The 15,475-nt window shown below is 35.5% G+C and overlaps 2 protein-coding genes across 3 annotated transcripts; one reads left to right on the top strand and one right to left on the bottom strand.

Moving 5' to 3' along the window:
* Positions 1-60: 60 nt before the first annotated feature.
* thumpd3 (THUMP domain containing 3) lies at positions 61-9,281 on the bottom strand. Of its 2 annotated transcripts, XM_066664127.1 has the most exons (11): positions 8,984-9,281; positions 8,555-8,626; positions 7,659-7,898; positions 7,190-7,267; positions 5,037-5,447; positions 4,662-4,792; positions 4,161-4,230; positions 3,919-4,034; positions 3,621-3,728; positions 3,391-3,514; positions 61-1,164 (listed from the first exon to the last, which is right to left on the bottom strand). In XM_066664127.1, exons 3-11 carry the CDS (start codon positions 7,863-7,865, stop codon positions 979-981), a joined length of 1,431 nt encoding a protein of 476 aa, XP_066520224.1. In that variant the 5' UTR covers positions 7,866-7,898; positions 8,555-8,626; positions 8,984-9,281; the 3' UTR covers positions 61-978. The 2 variants fall into 2 exon arrangements, with proteins under 2 accessions (XP_066520224.1, XP_066520223.1); XM_066664126.1 differs by lacking the exon at positions 8,555-8,626 and having other exon boundaries at positions 8,984-9,280.
* Positions 9,282-10,390: 1,109 nt separating this feature from the next.
* On the top strand, positions 10,391-15,170 carry nprl2 (NPR2 like, GATOR1 complex subunit). The gene is made up of 11 exons (XM_066664128.1): positions 10,391-10,509; positions 11,209-11,300; positions 11,426-11,594; positions 12,191-12,299; positions 12,389-12,525; positions 12,866-12,963; positions 13,334-13,370; positions 13,480-13,573; positions 13,815-13,929; positions 14,070-14,212; positions 14,301-15,170. Exons 1-11 carry the CDS (start codon positions 10,432-10,434, stop codon positions 14,366-14,368), a joined length of 1,140 nt encoding a protein of 379 aa, XP_066520225.1. The 5' UTR covers positions 10,391-10,431; the 3' UTR covers positions 14,369-15,170.
* The last annotated feature ends 305 nt before the right edge of the window (positions 15,171-15,475 follow it).

Raw genomic sequence — 15,475 nt, 5'->3', positions numbered from 1 at the left:
AAAAGCTCAGATTTATTAAAGTGGTGTTAACACTGCTGGTATCGTTCAGTATACACTTGAAGCACATCAAAATATATGCAATGTGGCCATCTCAAAACTAGAACAACAGAACAATGGTGTGCTGATCTGAGATGGTATGATAGTGTGTGGACTTAATCAGTGTTTTCCACCACCATCAAAACAAGGAAGGTAACATGTTTTGAAATTTTTGCACTCAAATGCAGATTAAGTCACCTGACACTTCATTTCTGCTAAATGCTACATGTAAATATACTAGACTGTTTTATCAGGTGCCATATGGATTATGAGCATATCACCAGAAATACAGCATCCTAAATTAGGCCCTCTTTTTATTTTGAAATAAGACATAATTAGATTTTGGTGTACTACAGTGTCAACATTTTATAAACAAGTTAATATGGTCAATAACCTGCAAGTTGGCTGCTTTTGTGATGTCATCAAATGTAACGCTTGTAAATATAGTTGCTGTCCGTTTAAAAAAACATGGATCTCCCAAAATATTAACTTGACTGTAGAAGAAAAGAAAACCTTCTTTACTTTCAATGGAAGGGAATATAAAAAGATTATGGAGCAGTACATGTGTGTGTGTGTGCGTTACCCTGTGAAGGACTGGCGCTCCCTTCAGGGTGAGTTCCCGCCTTGTGCCCAGGTAGGTTCCTTACCTACACAAAAGGTGGTGCTCACACACTTGATGAAATTCAGTGCACATTTATTGATGATCCTGAACATGAACAACATGAACTTGTGTATGTGTATCTATATTTTGGAAATTAATACTGTAATGTTTCCCTTTATATTAATATTTATGAAATACATACAATATTCTAGGGGAATCAAAACAGAAAATCACAACTAACAGGCAGAAACTTCTTAACAATTTATGATTTGCGTATATTTCAGACAGCTGCAGGTTTTAAACCCTGTATTAACATTATAGGTGTATATAAATATTTTCGATTAAATGTTTTCCATCATGTCCTCCACTTGTGTCTCAGACGCCTTTTGAGACTCCCTCTTGTTCTCTGGAGTGCTGCCAAAAATTGCTCCAGTGCGTAGCAGAACAAAAACGCCAGCATGCAATCCGCCTACGTTCACCCAAACTGTGTGTGTTTTCCGCCACAGTCCACTCATTCGTAAAAGAGCCTGTATAACAAACATAAACAGTTAATACAGATTGTGGATTTACCCACATTGCACACACCCTGAATGTCTGGTTACACACCGTTTACTCATAGGTCTTGAAATGTTACGCATGACCTACAAACAAAACTCAACTTTTAGGTCTGATTACCTAATCTAAAACCACTATATCCTTTGTCCTTGGAACATATGGTTTATATGTGTAATCTGAATCAGTCATTTTGCCAACATCTAGTAATATCTACACACACAGGCTTGTCCATTATAAGGTTATTTAGTTACTAGGGCTGAACTATTAACCCTTTTTTTTAGTTACTGTGGCATACCAAAAACAACTGAATTATGGAGCTAATTTAAGGAAAAAGGTTTTGCTCATTTAGAAAAAAATCATAAGTTCAAATCTAGGAGTTGACCTAAACTCTACAATCCATTCAAATTTAAAGTAAGCATAGAGTGATTTTTTTTGTTTTGTGGTTCAAATAGAATATAATAGAATCGGTTTAGAATAGAATTCTGGATTTGTTTTTTTTTTAATAAATAATTCATTTACATGTTCAAATTCCTATATATTTTGATATTTGAAGTCATTTTTTCAATAGCAAATGTTTTCAAATTCAGATCTATTTTTTTGTTTGTTATTTTCATATATTTTTTTCAGTTACAGATCCTTTTTTTCCACTTACAGATACTTGATTTTCAGTTTCAGACTTCTGGCCCTGTTTTTTCACGTGGGAGTTCAGATAAGAGGGGCGTGGTATAATGGCTGACAGCATAATGATGATAAATATCACTGAGCACTTACATTATACACAATATTCAGTGTGAAACATTGACTTTAGTGACAAAATCCTGTACAGTGAGTCCTTTTAGGCAACATTTGGCCCCAATTCGTAGTATAAGAGCGAAAACATTGTATAACTCCACAGCCACACTTTAGTTTCCCACCAGCACTTCGATGGCGATGGCATCTGTTCCATCAGGACAAGCTGCAGTGAGCAGGCAATGAGTCTGAATAGGCTCCTTATTCCCCAGCTTCTTAGTCTGATGCTCCGTTCCACATTAAACGGTGCTTTAAATTAAACTGGTTACACTGATGTTTGTTTTCCCTGCTGCAGTACCATTTAAAGTGGAACAGGAAATGTGATTAAGGAGTTAAGGAAAAACAAGTTAATTTCACCATTGTTAACATTTATTATCTGCACCTTGGAGCCAGCAGTTGTCCTGATGGAGTGAATGGCATCAGCAACAAATTCTTGATAGGAAAGGTGTTGCTATGGAACTAACTGGATATTTCTCATAGTCACTGAGGAAGGTCCTCTGAATCTGAAAATATTAAATCTGCCACAGAAAAATTTTTATTTTTATTTTGAATGCACTGTAGTATTTTTTTTTTTCAAAATGAATTTAGTCCCTAAATTAGCACAATACGGAAGCTCTGAATATGTATTTGTGATCATAAAAAATACTGGTTCCTAAAAGGTTCTGTGTTTCGAGGTATGGTTCTAAGATATTTACAGTGTCAGGAGTTTCTTAAAACTCACTTAAAGGGAATGTCTATGATTGTGGGGAAACGCAGTTCTCTATGGTTGTTTACATAGAGGAAGGTTGTTTACAAGTGGAACGGTGTGTCTGATGGAAAAAATGACTGTTTGTACATGACTGAAGTTTAACTTGTCTGTAAGTTTTTACTCACTGTTTGAATTACAACAGAAACTCATTGTAACTCGAGAGGTTTAGTTTTGTAGTACTTTTGGTAATTAGCCTAGTTTGGAGACATTTTCCACCTTAAGTGATCCAAAACATCAAAAATAAGTCTATATTATCCACAGATGGAGCAGGAATAGAGCAATATCCTCATTTGAATAAATGTTTTTCAATGTTTGCCGGTCTCTCCATTGTCTAAAAAAAATATGCCAGGTGCCTCTGCCATGAGCTTACAGAGCTAGCAAATGATGATATAAAGTTTTTTGATCACAAATCTATTTTAAGTCCCATTTACAAGGAATATTCTTTAAATCCATTAACTAAACGATTCTCTAGGGTACTAAATGTGGTTCCTCTATGGCATTGCTTCAATGAATGCATTTTTTGGTAAAGGTGTGCAAATGCAGGACATGCAAGGGCAATGACAAAGAACAGTGAAATGCAATTTCCCCCCTGTGGGATAATAAAAGGCTAGCCTATCCATATACAATACAGCTCTATAGAGGTACCGTCTCAGGAGCTCACCTTTTGAAAACATTTTTTGTCCTGGGTTAGAAGCACAGCTCTTCCTGTGCTTGGTCTGCAGACCCGTGCCATTTCTCGAAGACAGGAAGGGTACAGATCCCAGTTCTTCTTCTTGGAACCCATTCTTTTAAGAAGAGGTATGCATTCAAAACCATTACATCTCAGATTACCTACAAAATATGCAATTAAATATGCAACTCTCTCATTAAAATCTGCTTTTAGAAATGTACCTCTTTCCAAAGGGCATGTCTGTGGTAATTATGTCCACAGAACTTGTCCTCATGGGTAGATGGCACAGGTCCCACTGTACAGTATCTATAGGCAAACCTGGAGAAGTGCTGAAAAAACCCAGAAAAAGCTGCAATCTTGATTCTGAATTAACTTATAAAAATATGACTATAAAAATATACCTTGTATAACAAACACATGTAAGAACAGAGCAGGATAAGCTAATGTGACAAAATTGAATTAAAGTTAATAAAAAAAAAAAAACACATAACAATACTTGACACTACATGGCCACCTCACCTGCCTCCAGTTTGTCTTCTTTTTACAATATGGTTGATGTTATTAACTGTTCGACTGACTGCCATGTCGTGGTTGTCACCCGAGAGGAAGAATGAATGTGACCATTCTATGACTCCCTGAGAACATAGGTATCGTATTATATTAACATAGGACTGAGTACATCTTAAAAATTACATAATTGAAAAGAAAGACTCACAGAAAATTTGATATTAACACCCAACACGTTTCAAATGAATCCTCACCTCTAAAGGTATGGCTCCAGTTCCACACATGGGGTCTACTATCACATCTGAGATCTGTGGCTTGGAAAGCCTACAAGAAATGAAGTGTGCCAATGTCAGCTACAACATTTTAAAACTAGTTTAAAGCACTATACTCCAATGAAATCCAACTCCATGTGGTCCAATTCATACACTGTATAGTGAGGAAACTCACTTATGTGTTACTCTCAGAAAAAAATATGTTAATGAACTAGTACAATAAATGTATTTATTATTTGTTTAGGTTCTTTAATCACTTCATCCTGATCAGGTTAGAGGTGGGTCTGGAGCATACCCAGAATCACTGGGTGCAAGGCAGGAACACACCCTGGACACTGGACATACACTCACCCACATCTGTGGATAATTTCACAAAGTAAAAATCTATTTACCAATGTGATTTTTTTGGATTGTGGGAGGAATGTGGATCACCCAGAGGAAACCTGGTAAAGTTTTCAATTGTAAAATTAACTAATGTCAAACCTAAGCATGCCATAAGCCAATGTAGAACGTAAAGTTGTTGGGCCAAAATGAGTAATGTTTCTTCTGTGTAGACTCTCTTCCGTAAGGGCAATGCCAATCACCACTTCATTGTTGTGGATATTCAACAGCACCTAACAAACATAGTTGGAAAAAACCTAGTTATTAAGGAAACAAATTATTAAAGAACCTTTAAGTGACAAAGAGCAAATAAGGAAATACATAAACATAATTTTTTTAACTAGAATTTCCTCCTTCTCAGGCACTTTAGTATGATTGAGATACAGATGTGTGAATATCAATTACATGCAGCAATGGTTTCTTTGTTTGTCAGCAGTAGGGATAATACATTGACTATACAAGCACTTTCAGACTTACTTCCACATCAAACTTGGTCATGTCTGCCTTCCACTGAAAGAACTCTTGTACGGCACCACCAAAGTCTCGTGCTGCATCATTAGAGGTGAAACTGTGTTTGTCTCCAGCTCTGTTGCATGTAACACGGAATTTCAGAGGTTTGTTCTCAATGGTCTCAGAGTTCTGCTCCCTCTGAAGGCTCATGTCCTGCTCAGGACAAACCTCTCCCTGCTCTTCTGTTTCCTCTGACATACTGGTCTCAGCCTGGAGCTTCTCACCTTCTGAGTCATCACCACTAGGCTTTGGTTTGGGGGCAGCTCCTCTCCTTCGACTTCTTTTCTTCTTCACAGAGTTATTTAATTTCCAGACCTCCAGTGCATTGCTCCAGGGTAATACAGGTGCTATCTCCTGCAAATCTAATAAGGCGTCTTCCTATTGAGAAAGAGTGTTCATCAATAGGGTCATTGTATCATTACAAAACATCCCAATATGAAAAGCGATAGCAAAACTTTTTCTATGTTAGATTTATAATAGTTCAATGGAGGTGTAAATACAGCACACCCAGTATATACTAGTTATTATTTAAAATAATTTATCTTCTCAATACATGTGGTGTTTGTCTAAATTGATTTCTATAATGAAAAATACAAAAAGAAAATACAGTAAAATATTTTTTAGGAGATTAGTTGTGAGCTACTGTGAGGAATAAAGTTTTTTCCAAATGTTTTCCCTGATCATACTGATTTGTTAAAGGAGCAAGCTGTAATATATTTACTGAAGCCATTATACTTTATAAATGTACTTGTTTTACCACAGAAAAACAGATTATCTTCACATTATGGCCACATACTGACAATATTCTGAAAATGTGTAACTCCAGAGAACACAAGTATACTTATATAAGACAATATTACCTTATCTTATTAGACGCTAGTAGGTGTCAGTATATTTAAAGAAATTGATAGTCTGTTTTACACATTATTGGCCACTAAAATATTTGGGACTTTGGGTTCTCAAAAAAATTAAATGATGAAAACAAAAACCTGAAGGTGAGTGAATATGCCTCCTGAGGACATATGTCAGAATGCTGCCTACTTAAACAACTGTCTATGTAGTCAGCGTCTACTAATAATGATCATGTAATGATAATGAGCAATTATTTGTCATTGTACAACAAAATGTGTCTTCAGCATTTAACCCATCTATGGCAGTGAACACACACACTAGTGCACTAGGGGCTGTGCAAACACATTGTGAATAAGAAGCAAAAATCTTCCTCCTAAAATGTCATTTACTGTTGAAGGGAAAATCGATAAGTAACATCAGCCTTGTCTATTCAAAATATTTAAGATGGATTTAGAGAGTAAAAGCTTGAAAATACAGGGAAAATGGTGCTTGCTCATTCTCTTTTTTTTGCCTTTCTTTAGTGTAGGTAGATGCTTTACTGAAATGAACACTTTTCTGTGTAAATATGTTGATTATGGTGCATTCTTTTTAGCTATTTTTGTCCTTAAACTCAGGGGTGGCATGGTGGCGCGGCAGGTAGTGTCGCATTCACATAGCTCCAGGGACCTGGAGGCTGTGGGTTCGATTCCCACTCCGGGTGACTATCTGTGATGTGACTGTTGGTGTGTTCTCCCCGTGTCTGCCGGGTGATCCAGTTTCCTCCCACAGTCCAAAAACACACGTTTGTAGGTGGATTGGTGACTCAAAAGTGTGAGTGTGTGAATGAATGTGTGAGTGTGTGTTGCCCTGTGAAGGACTGGCTAAGATAAGATAATGGATGGATGGATTGTCCTTAAACTCATTTGTGTAATTTCAGTTTTCCTCAAACTGGCAACTTTGTGAGCTACGGGTCTGGGGAGGAGGCCGGGTTGAAACTGTATTGTTGGACCCATTTTCAACATTTGGTGTCAGTATTACAGATTGCTCCTTTAAATTAACAGCACACTTGATTTAACACAATGATGTATTTATTAACTGGAAAAGTATGTATTAAATGATAATCTCAGATAAAGCTGGACTGCTATTAGGAGAAATTTGAAAAGGGCTAAACCAACACATTCACAGAAAGAACATTACTTCTTACTGTAATAAACCTATCTGCTTTTATTCTAAGACTCGGGTGCCTAAAACCTTTGCCCAATAATATACAGTTATTAATACTGACTTACCTTCGTGTCTTTGAACTGGTAATTGTCATAACACTTTACCACAACAAACAGATTGTCTACAGACTTCAGATGATGTACCTAAAAAGATAAGCAGCTCTCATTCTTTTGTTGAAGATATAACAGTAAAATAGCATTGAAATTAAGATCTGAGAATATCACTTGCTCTCAAGCAGGGTTAGTATTTCAAGAGTCTTTTTAATGTTCATTTGTCCACACTTAAGAGAACATGGCATTAAACCAAATTTACTCATTACATAGCAAATAAACAGAATACTATGTACAAATCACAAATTGTCATTTACAAATTGTCATTTAGCATTGTGTTGCATGTTTTAAATCTGTAAAACTGATTTCTGTAGCCTTCTGGAAAATAGTATTAAGGAGTAATACAATCATTTGCTTATAATGTGTTCAATATGACAAGATCAACTGTTGATCTTTTTTTTTCCAAAAATGTCAAGACACTAACCTTTGGGAGATTATCTGTTGTTATTTCAAAATATATTCTGCCTCTGTCTTTGCTAATGCTGGCTTCAGCTCCTATCTTTTCTTTGACCTCCTCTGCAGCTGTGTGCTCAAATCCTGTGGGAACTGTGGCCCCAATGGTGACAGAGAAGGGCTGCAGCACCTCCTCACCTTCTCCTGCATTCGTCACTGCCCCAGTGCCTTCGCTCATTTTTTGTGGTCAGAAACAACTCCAGAAACTAACCTATAGAAAAACAAATAAAGCAGAATTCCAGAAATTATATACCATATATAAAAATATTTTAGAAAATTGTGCAAGTTTTTTTTTTAAATAGTGATCGTGCAAAAATAACAGTATTAAGAATTGTATTATAAAAGAATTGTATTAATTTTCTTGTCAAATCCACCATTAAAATGTATTCATATTTCAATGTCAGCAAAAGAAGCAAAGTATCAATTAAATATTATTGATACACAGTCACGTGGCTCCAGGGTTCTGGGTTTGAGCCCCGCTGCGGGTGACTGTCTATGAGGAGTTTTGTGTTCTACCCGTGTCTGCGTGGGTTTCCTCCCATGGTCCAAAAACACATTGGTAGGTGGACTGGCGACTTAAAAAGTGTCCATAGGTGTGAAAGTGTTGCCCTGCGAAGGACTGGTGCCCACTCCAGGGTGTGTTCAAGACTTTCACTCAGTGATTCCGGGTAGGCTCCAGATCCACCACGACCCTGAACTGGATAAGTGGAGATATAGTGCACCAGTCAATCGCAGGGCATCACTCACTCACCCAGTCACTCAGACCTGTGGACAATTCTGTACAGCCAATCTCAATTTTAACGTGTTTTTGTACGGTGGGAGGAAACAGAACATCCTGAAAAAAACACAGACAAGAGGAGAACTTACCAAACTCCTCACGACTGAACCCAGGACCACAGCACCTAGGAGCTTTGTAGATATTTCTTTTCAGAAAAAAATCTGCAGGGATATCATAAACATCCAAAGTTCATTCTGGGACATTGGGTATATTTTCTGCCTCTTGTATTCTCCCCGCCCCCCACATGAAAAAAAGTGTTTATTCATGTTAAAGTCTAAGCTCTGTGGAAGACACTTCATTTTGCAGTGTAACGTTAATCCATGACACCATAACCACTACAACATATTTTATCAAGTAAACATTGTAAATAATATTTTATAACGTCAAAATTGAATACACTTCACAAAACAAATAATGATAACGTATTTATTCGATATCGATTTGTTTCTTAGTTTTAAAGCTAACACATTAGCGGCATATAGATAGAAATGCTGACGTTAGCATCAGACACAGCTTACATTCACTATCTACTATAATTCTTCTGTTTATTGGATGTCTTGATGAGGACAATTCCACCGGAAGCACTACATTTATACACTGTAGTGTTTTAAAGGTAATTATAGACAGTGTTAAAATATGCCGGCTACAACGTGATTTAAAGTTGCTCCTTTCGAAAATCCCCAGCGTGGCTGGTTTCACGAAGTCACCCACGGTAAGAGTCGCAAAAGTCCCGAAGCTGATAAAAGACACTCTGCGCACAAAGGGACTGTCTCAAATGCCTCCAAACTTCATTCCTAACGCGCTACGTAGGGAATGGAAAAGCGGCTTTTCACCAAATAAGTAAATTATCAGCTCTATATAAAGTTATTTATATTCAGCCATAAGTTGCACGACTCCTTGTTTTACACAAAGAGCACTGTTTAATAGACAGTTTCACCGCACGCACAGTGCAGTCGAGAATATATTTTTCTTTCTTTTTTTTTAAATATAATTTTATGTTTTTTGTGTAATTGGGTTAATTGCTGAGAAATTAATTCCGGTTTATTTTCAGTTATATTGAACATTAATTAATTCGGTATTCTTTTATGTTGTTCAGGGTCACTTTTGACTCACCAGTCCACCTATCAGTCAGTGTTTGTTTCTGAACTGTGGATTGTGGACTTTTTTGTTAAATGCTGATAATTGTGTTCAGTTCCCAAAAACAACGTCCTGTATCCTGCTTGTTGTTTTAACAGGCAGATATATTTGAGTATTTTTTGAGAAAAAATTTTCTTTCCAGAACCCAGTTTCTCAGTGTTAGATAATCTTTACTGGTACAGCAGGGATAGAATAGAAACACATGAACTACGATTAAAGTGGGAAAAAAAACACACATATCTTCCTGGAATTTTATCTGAGCAGAAGATTATCTGAATGTCCTGTGCATTTTAAATGTCAAGCTGTGGGCTTAAATTCACTTAAACAATAACAAATTTACCAAAGGCCTCCACCAGTTTCTTTGTACAACTGATAAGATCTACTTTCTGGTTATCAAAGTGGAAAATCACAGTGAAAAGGGATGTTTGAGCCACACAAATTTGATAAATATTTTTTTGTTACATGTAAAATATATTCGCTATACTGCACACTATACTTTTTATAACTTTTTTTGCATAACTTTAAAACTCAACAGTTATCCTTGGCACATGTGAAGATATGATCAATAAAGATAAACATACACAAGCATTTTTATAATACCAATATATACATACACATTTTATATTAGATAATTGGTATTAAAAGTATATTTTATATTTTTAACGAATAATAATAATAATAATAATTTTTTAATTAATACTATCCCGTTAATGTAACGTAACTGCCAAAATGTTGCAATTTATGCTTGAACTTTTATTTTGAAATCTAGTGTAAAGAGTTTTCTGAAAACAACATCACTGTTGAAGCCAGTTTCACACACTGTTTGACCATGGAGCCGAGTCGGAGAATTGAGTGTATATTTTTTAGTGAATTTCACCCGACTTTAGGTCCGAAGATCACATATCAGGTGAGAGGAATATGCTGCAGTTTAGTGAACAGCTCCGTGGCTTATTTTCTGCGACCAGTGAGGAGAACGATGCTGAAGTGTGTGGGGCTTCAATATGAAGCCCACAGAGTCTCTGCTGTTTCTCCTGTCAACATCAGGTCCACAGTGGTTTTTAGTCTTAGTACTATTTACGTTACACCCCGTATAAAGTGTCATTCACAAGAGTCTTTGTTCATGTTTAATCTTAATAACCAAAAGCAATAATAATAAGATCAAATCTGCAGCACTTTAAATACAATATGCTATTTCTCATCCCATTGTAACTGTACTACAATGACATATAACTTGCAACATAATTTTTGTATTATGAAAAATATACATTGTGTCCCTCAACCTTTACTCAAAGCTGTTACTAATCATAATTCACCACTTTTAATTTGTAGAATATACTTAAAGTCATACATTCAGTCCTGTTAATTTTAAACATATTATTACATGTTTAAGCCACTCTTAGCAATCTACGTAGAAACAGAGCTTTTTAGAAATGGTTGAATGAATGTTTTCTTAGATTCAACATTTAAAAGTAATGTTTATTTTTCCATTACCAGTATAAAATGTAAGTGCTAGCTTTCCAACAGATTGCTGGAGTTGTATATATTCACATTTAAAATATTACTTGTTATTGTTTTTTTTTTTGTTTTTTTTTTTTGTTTTTTGCAGGTTCCTGAAGAATATATTTCAAGGGAATTGTTTGATACTGTGCAAGTTTACATAATCACCAAACAAGAACTACAGAACAAGCTTATTACAGTGTATGTATTCAGTGTCCACTCACTGATTTTTGTTTCTAAACTTGACAGTCTCTCATTTGATTATTTTGAAAACATTTCACTGAACGCTGGTAAGCACTTTACGTTCTTCTCTCTGGTTCATATAGTACTGCCATGGATAAGAAGTTAATTGGATGTCCAGTGTGCATAGAGCATAAAAAATACAGCCGGAATGCGTTACTCTTCAACTTGGGACTTGTTTGTGATGCAAGAACTAAGACATGTGCCTTAGAGCCCATTGTCAAAAAATTATCAGGATATCTGACAAATCTGGAGGTAAGGTTCCTCCTGAATTAATTTATTAATCCTAATAAGGAATATATAATAGAAAGATTAGATTAATAGTTTTTCAATTACCTTGAATATATGGTTAAATCAAGATATATTTGGTATCCATATGTGTGCTTCTTATAGGGTGTTGATATAGGTCATGAGTTAAAAAAAATCATAAAAAGTCGCCCAAAATTTCACTGCTATAAACACTTTTAATTTTGTACTATTTTACTATAAGCTGGGAAATTCTGTGAATTTATTTTTTTATTTAAACCTTTCTTTAAAGAATTGCTGTGAATGTAATTATTTGAAGAAATGCGTTCGTTTCAAACTGAAATGGCATTTGTCACTTTATTAGTTCATTTGTTAATTCATTCCTAATAAAAAATCACAATTCATCATATTGGCTCAGTTTTAAGAAAAAAATTATTTAATAATTATTTTCCAATGATCTTCTGTCATAATATAGTAATGTGTCCCTCTAAATAATCTTGTTTCAGCGTTTCCTCTACTGTGTTTTATTTAGAAATATTATACAGTAAAGAAAGATTTGATATTTCTAATTCATGTTGATTTTCGTGTGATTCTCTATTCAATAGCTTGAGAGTGGGTTTATTTCAAATGAAGAGAGTAAACAGAAACTCTTGCCCATTATGTCCACACTACTGGAGGAGCTCAATGCAACAGGAGCTTGCACTTTACCTATTGGTTTGTATCACACTCTCAAACACACAGATGCACAGACACATCATCTCTTTCTCCTTTCAGCTCTTTCTCTTTTACTCGTATTGACACAGATGAGTCTAACACAATTCACCTGAAGCTGATTGAACAGAGAAAAGATCCCATAATCGTTCAGGAATATGATGTGCCGGTCTTTACTCAAAACAAAGACCACTTTATCAAGTCCCAGTGGGATCTCACCACCCAACAGGTCTGTACATTGTTCTTGAACAATGCTAACAAATAAATACTGTTTTACTCAGGTTTTTTTTTTGTTTGTTTGTTTGTTTGCATAAATAACATTTTAAGAAACAGAGACATTTAGATGGCTTTAGAGAAAATTATTTTCTCTTATTTTTACAGTGGTAGAATTGGGAACTAGGAGTTGTGATGTATTAAGTACAAATGTAGGCCTCTAAACTCACCAGTGATTCTACCAGAATTTTAAAATGAAATAATAATGATAAAATTTCAAAAACAAAATGTGTTTTGAAATTCTCTGAGATATTGCGGAAGTTGACATTGTTTCACTGTAGTTAATGTGGTTTTAGATCCTTCCTTACATTGATGGGTATCGACACATACAGAAGATTTCTGCTGAAGCTGATGTTGAGCTAAACTTGGTACGAATTGCTGTGCAAAACTTATTGTGAGTTCTTCTCTTTTTTACTATAAGCCTACCAGGAATAACTGAGCGCAAGGCAGGAAAACGGGGCAACAGTCCATTATAATTATAGGACATAACACTCACACTTTACACTCACTTACTCACTTACACCTATGGACACTTTTGTGTTGCCAAACCACCTACCAACATGTGTTTTTGGACATGCTCTGTTTGTGTGTTTTCTGGGGCTGTGTTCAGCATGACAACTCAGCAACATTTATACATCATATATCACCATATTCCGAACCTGCTGTAAACGAAGAATAGGCAGTGACAAATTATGTTTATCTATGCCCCCCACACACCCAAATATAAAAAATCTATTCTAAAGATTGATTATTGTATTTTACAGGTATTATGGAGCTGTAACACTAGTGTCAATATTTCAGGTATGGTTTTCCCATTCTAATCATAAATATGCTTCCTTGGTGGTTTTATTACTAATATTCTATTGAACAGTTGTTTACAAATCTAACATTTAGTTTTGGTTTTCTGTAGTACTCCAATGTTTACTGCACAACACCAAAAGTCCAGAGCCTGATAGATGACAAATCCCTCCAGGAAGAATGCCTTCATTATGTTAATAAACCAGGTAACACAGGACATTTCAAGTTGACATTTAATAAAAGTGCCTGAGCTTATTAAATCTCTTGTGTGTATGCATTTGTCTAATTGTCTGTCTTTACCAATATAAAAATGTACTGTTCATTATTCTCACTTCAAACATGATTTTTTTAAAAGTGTCTGTTTTTAAGAAACTGTAGTTTAACCTAATAAAAAATAGGTTTAAACTAGTAGCATTTCAAGTGTGCTTTGCTTTTGTGCCTCTTTAGGACAGAGAGCAAGTCTAAGGGATGTATTTCAGCTTTATTGTGGATTAACTCCTGGAACTACAGTGCGTGACCTCTGCTCTCGTTACTCCCAGCAGCTGCAAAGAGTAGATGAGAGGTGAGAGTGACTTGTTTAATTATAAATGATTTTGCCACAACCCAGTATGTGTTCTTCACTTACCCTCTTTTGTTATATTTATCTGTATCAGCACTATTGTGTACACTCAGGCTTTATATACTGTTTATCTTTATTTATAGGAAGTTGATCCAGTTTGGTCTGATGAAGGGCCTGATTCGGCGTCTTCAGAAGTATCCTGTTAAAGTTGTTAGAGACGAAAGGAGCCGCCCTCCTAAACTTTATACTGGTTGCCATAGTTATGATGAGATCTGCTGCAAGACTGGCAAGTACTTTTTTCTTTCAGATATATGTAAATATGTATCATTCAAACACATTGCAATGCAAATATATTTTAATGTCTGTTTTTACAGGAATAAGCTACAAGGAACTGGATGAACGCTTAGAAAATGACCCCAACATTATCATCTGTTGGAAGTGATGTCATGTGAACAAGCAGGAATACAGTCATGTTTCAGGACATGCCTCCAGGTCAGGCAGTGTGCCAGATGACCTGTGGTTAGACTGACAAGCTCTGTTTTGCTGTGACTGAGGAATTAGAGCTCGAAGAAGAAGAACAGATGTGTGTGAAGCAGAGACATCATCAATTTATTTTTCTTAATCATCCAACAACTATTAAAACAGACATGATATTTCCAAAGCTTAGGAGATGCCTTCTCATCAAACATTTTTCCCAGATTAATAGTATAAATCCAGTCTCTGCTCTTCTGTGAAGGCCTTATCCATTTGATGCTGAATTGCTGCTGTGCGGATTCAATTGCTTTTTAATACTGTTTGCTCATGAAGCATTTAAACTGTTTTGGGCTTGCTAGACCATGATCGTGATATGTGGTTTCAATTACTTTAGGCTGCTACTCAAGATGAAGCTAATGTGTGCCTTACTGTACACTGACAAAGTTAATGAATGTGATTGCAATTGTAGGAAGTTACCAGTTAACAGCAGGAGAGTTGTAAAGTGTTACATTTATTTATGTATTTATTTTTTGGTTAAACAAGCAAGTGCCATATCAAAGTCCAGCTGCATTATACAATCCTCTTTGAGAAATGGACATATTCACCATGTACACATCTCAGTTACTGCTTTGGGGAGCAGTTTTGTACTTTGTTTGATTGGTTCCTGTGCCAAATTAAGATTGAAATAAGATTGCTGTGGTTATTGATGTGACTACTATACATGTACATAATTTGTAATGTAAGGATACTAGGTTACTGTTAAATCCAAATAAAGGTGGTCACCATGAAACAGCGTTTACTGTAGTCATCTCCAGTGTTACAATGTTAGGCTACAGTTACACACAATGAAGTTCGCACTCACTTTCATATAAGAACAGGCTAATACAAATGTGCAATAGCATTTAAATATGAATTTTCCATACTATTATATTTTATTGTTTTATTGTTGCTTATGAAATGTACTGCTACTGTACTTTTATAAATTTACGTTATATTTAGGGCGTTTAGCAGATGCATTTATTCAAATAACTTACAAAATTGCTTTGTCATCTAAAAAATACATCATCACTAGTAA

The sequence above is a fragment of the Hoplias malabaricus genome, chromosome 3 (assembly GCF_029633855.1).
Source record: "Hoplias malabaricus isolate fHopMal1 chromosome 3, fHopMal1.hap1, whole genome shotgun sequence".
In the NCBI taxonomy this organism is placed as follows: domain Eukaryota; kingdom Metazoa; phylum Chordata; class Actinopteri; order Characiformes; family Erythrinidae; genus Hoplias; species Hoplias malabaricus.
This window is presented reverse-complemented; position numbering and strand designations above follow the sequence as displayed.

What these genes read in the sequence shown, in the direction of transcription:
- nprl2 (XM_066664128.1), top strand. Translation starts at nt 10,432, where the DNA reads ATGGAGCCGAGTCGGAGAATTGAGTGTATATTTTTTAGTGAATTTCAC. An exon ending in ATTGCTGTGCAAAACTTATT is followed by an intron (nt 12,964 to 13,333) that starts GTGAGTTCTTCT and finishes TGTATTTTACAG; the next exon opens with GTATTATGGAGCTGTAACAC. An exon ending in CTGCAAAGAGTAGATGAGAG is followed by an intron (nt 13,930 to 14,069) that starts GTGAGAGTGACT and finishes CTTTATTTATAG; the next exon opens with GAAGTTGATCCAGTTTGGTC.
- thumpd3 (XM_066664127.1), bottom strand. Translation starts at nt 7,865, where the DNA reads ATGAGCGAAGGCACTGGGGCAGTGACGAATGCAGGAGAAGGTGAGGAG. An exon ending in TGACCAAGTTTGATGTGGAA is followed by an intron (nt 4,793 to 5,036) that starts GTAAGTCTGAAA and finishes TATGTTTGTTAG; the next exon opens with GTGCTGTTGAATATCCACAA. An exon ending in TTGGCTTATGGCATGCTTAG is followed by an intron (nt 4,231 to 4,661) that starts GTTTGACATTAG and finishes CATTTCTTGTAG; the next exon opens with GCTTTCCAAGCCACAGATCT.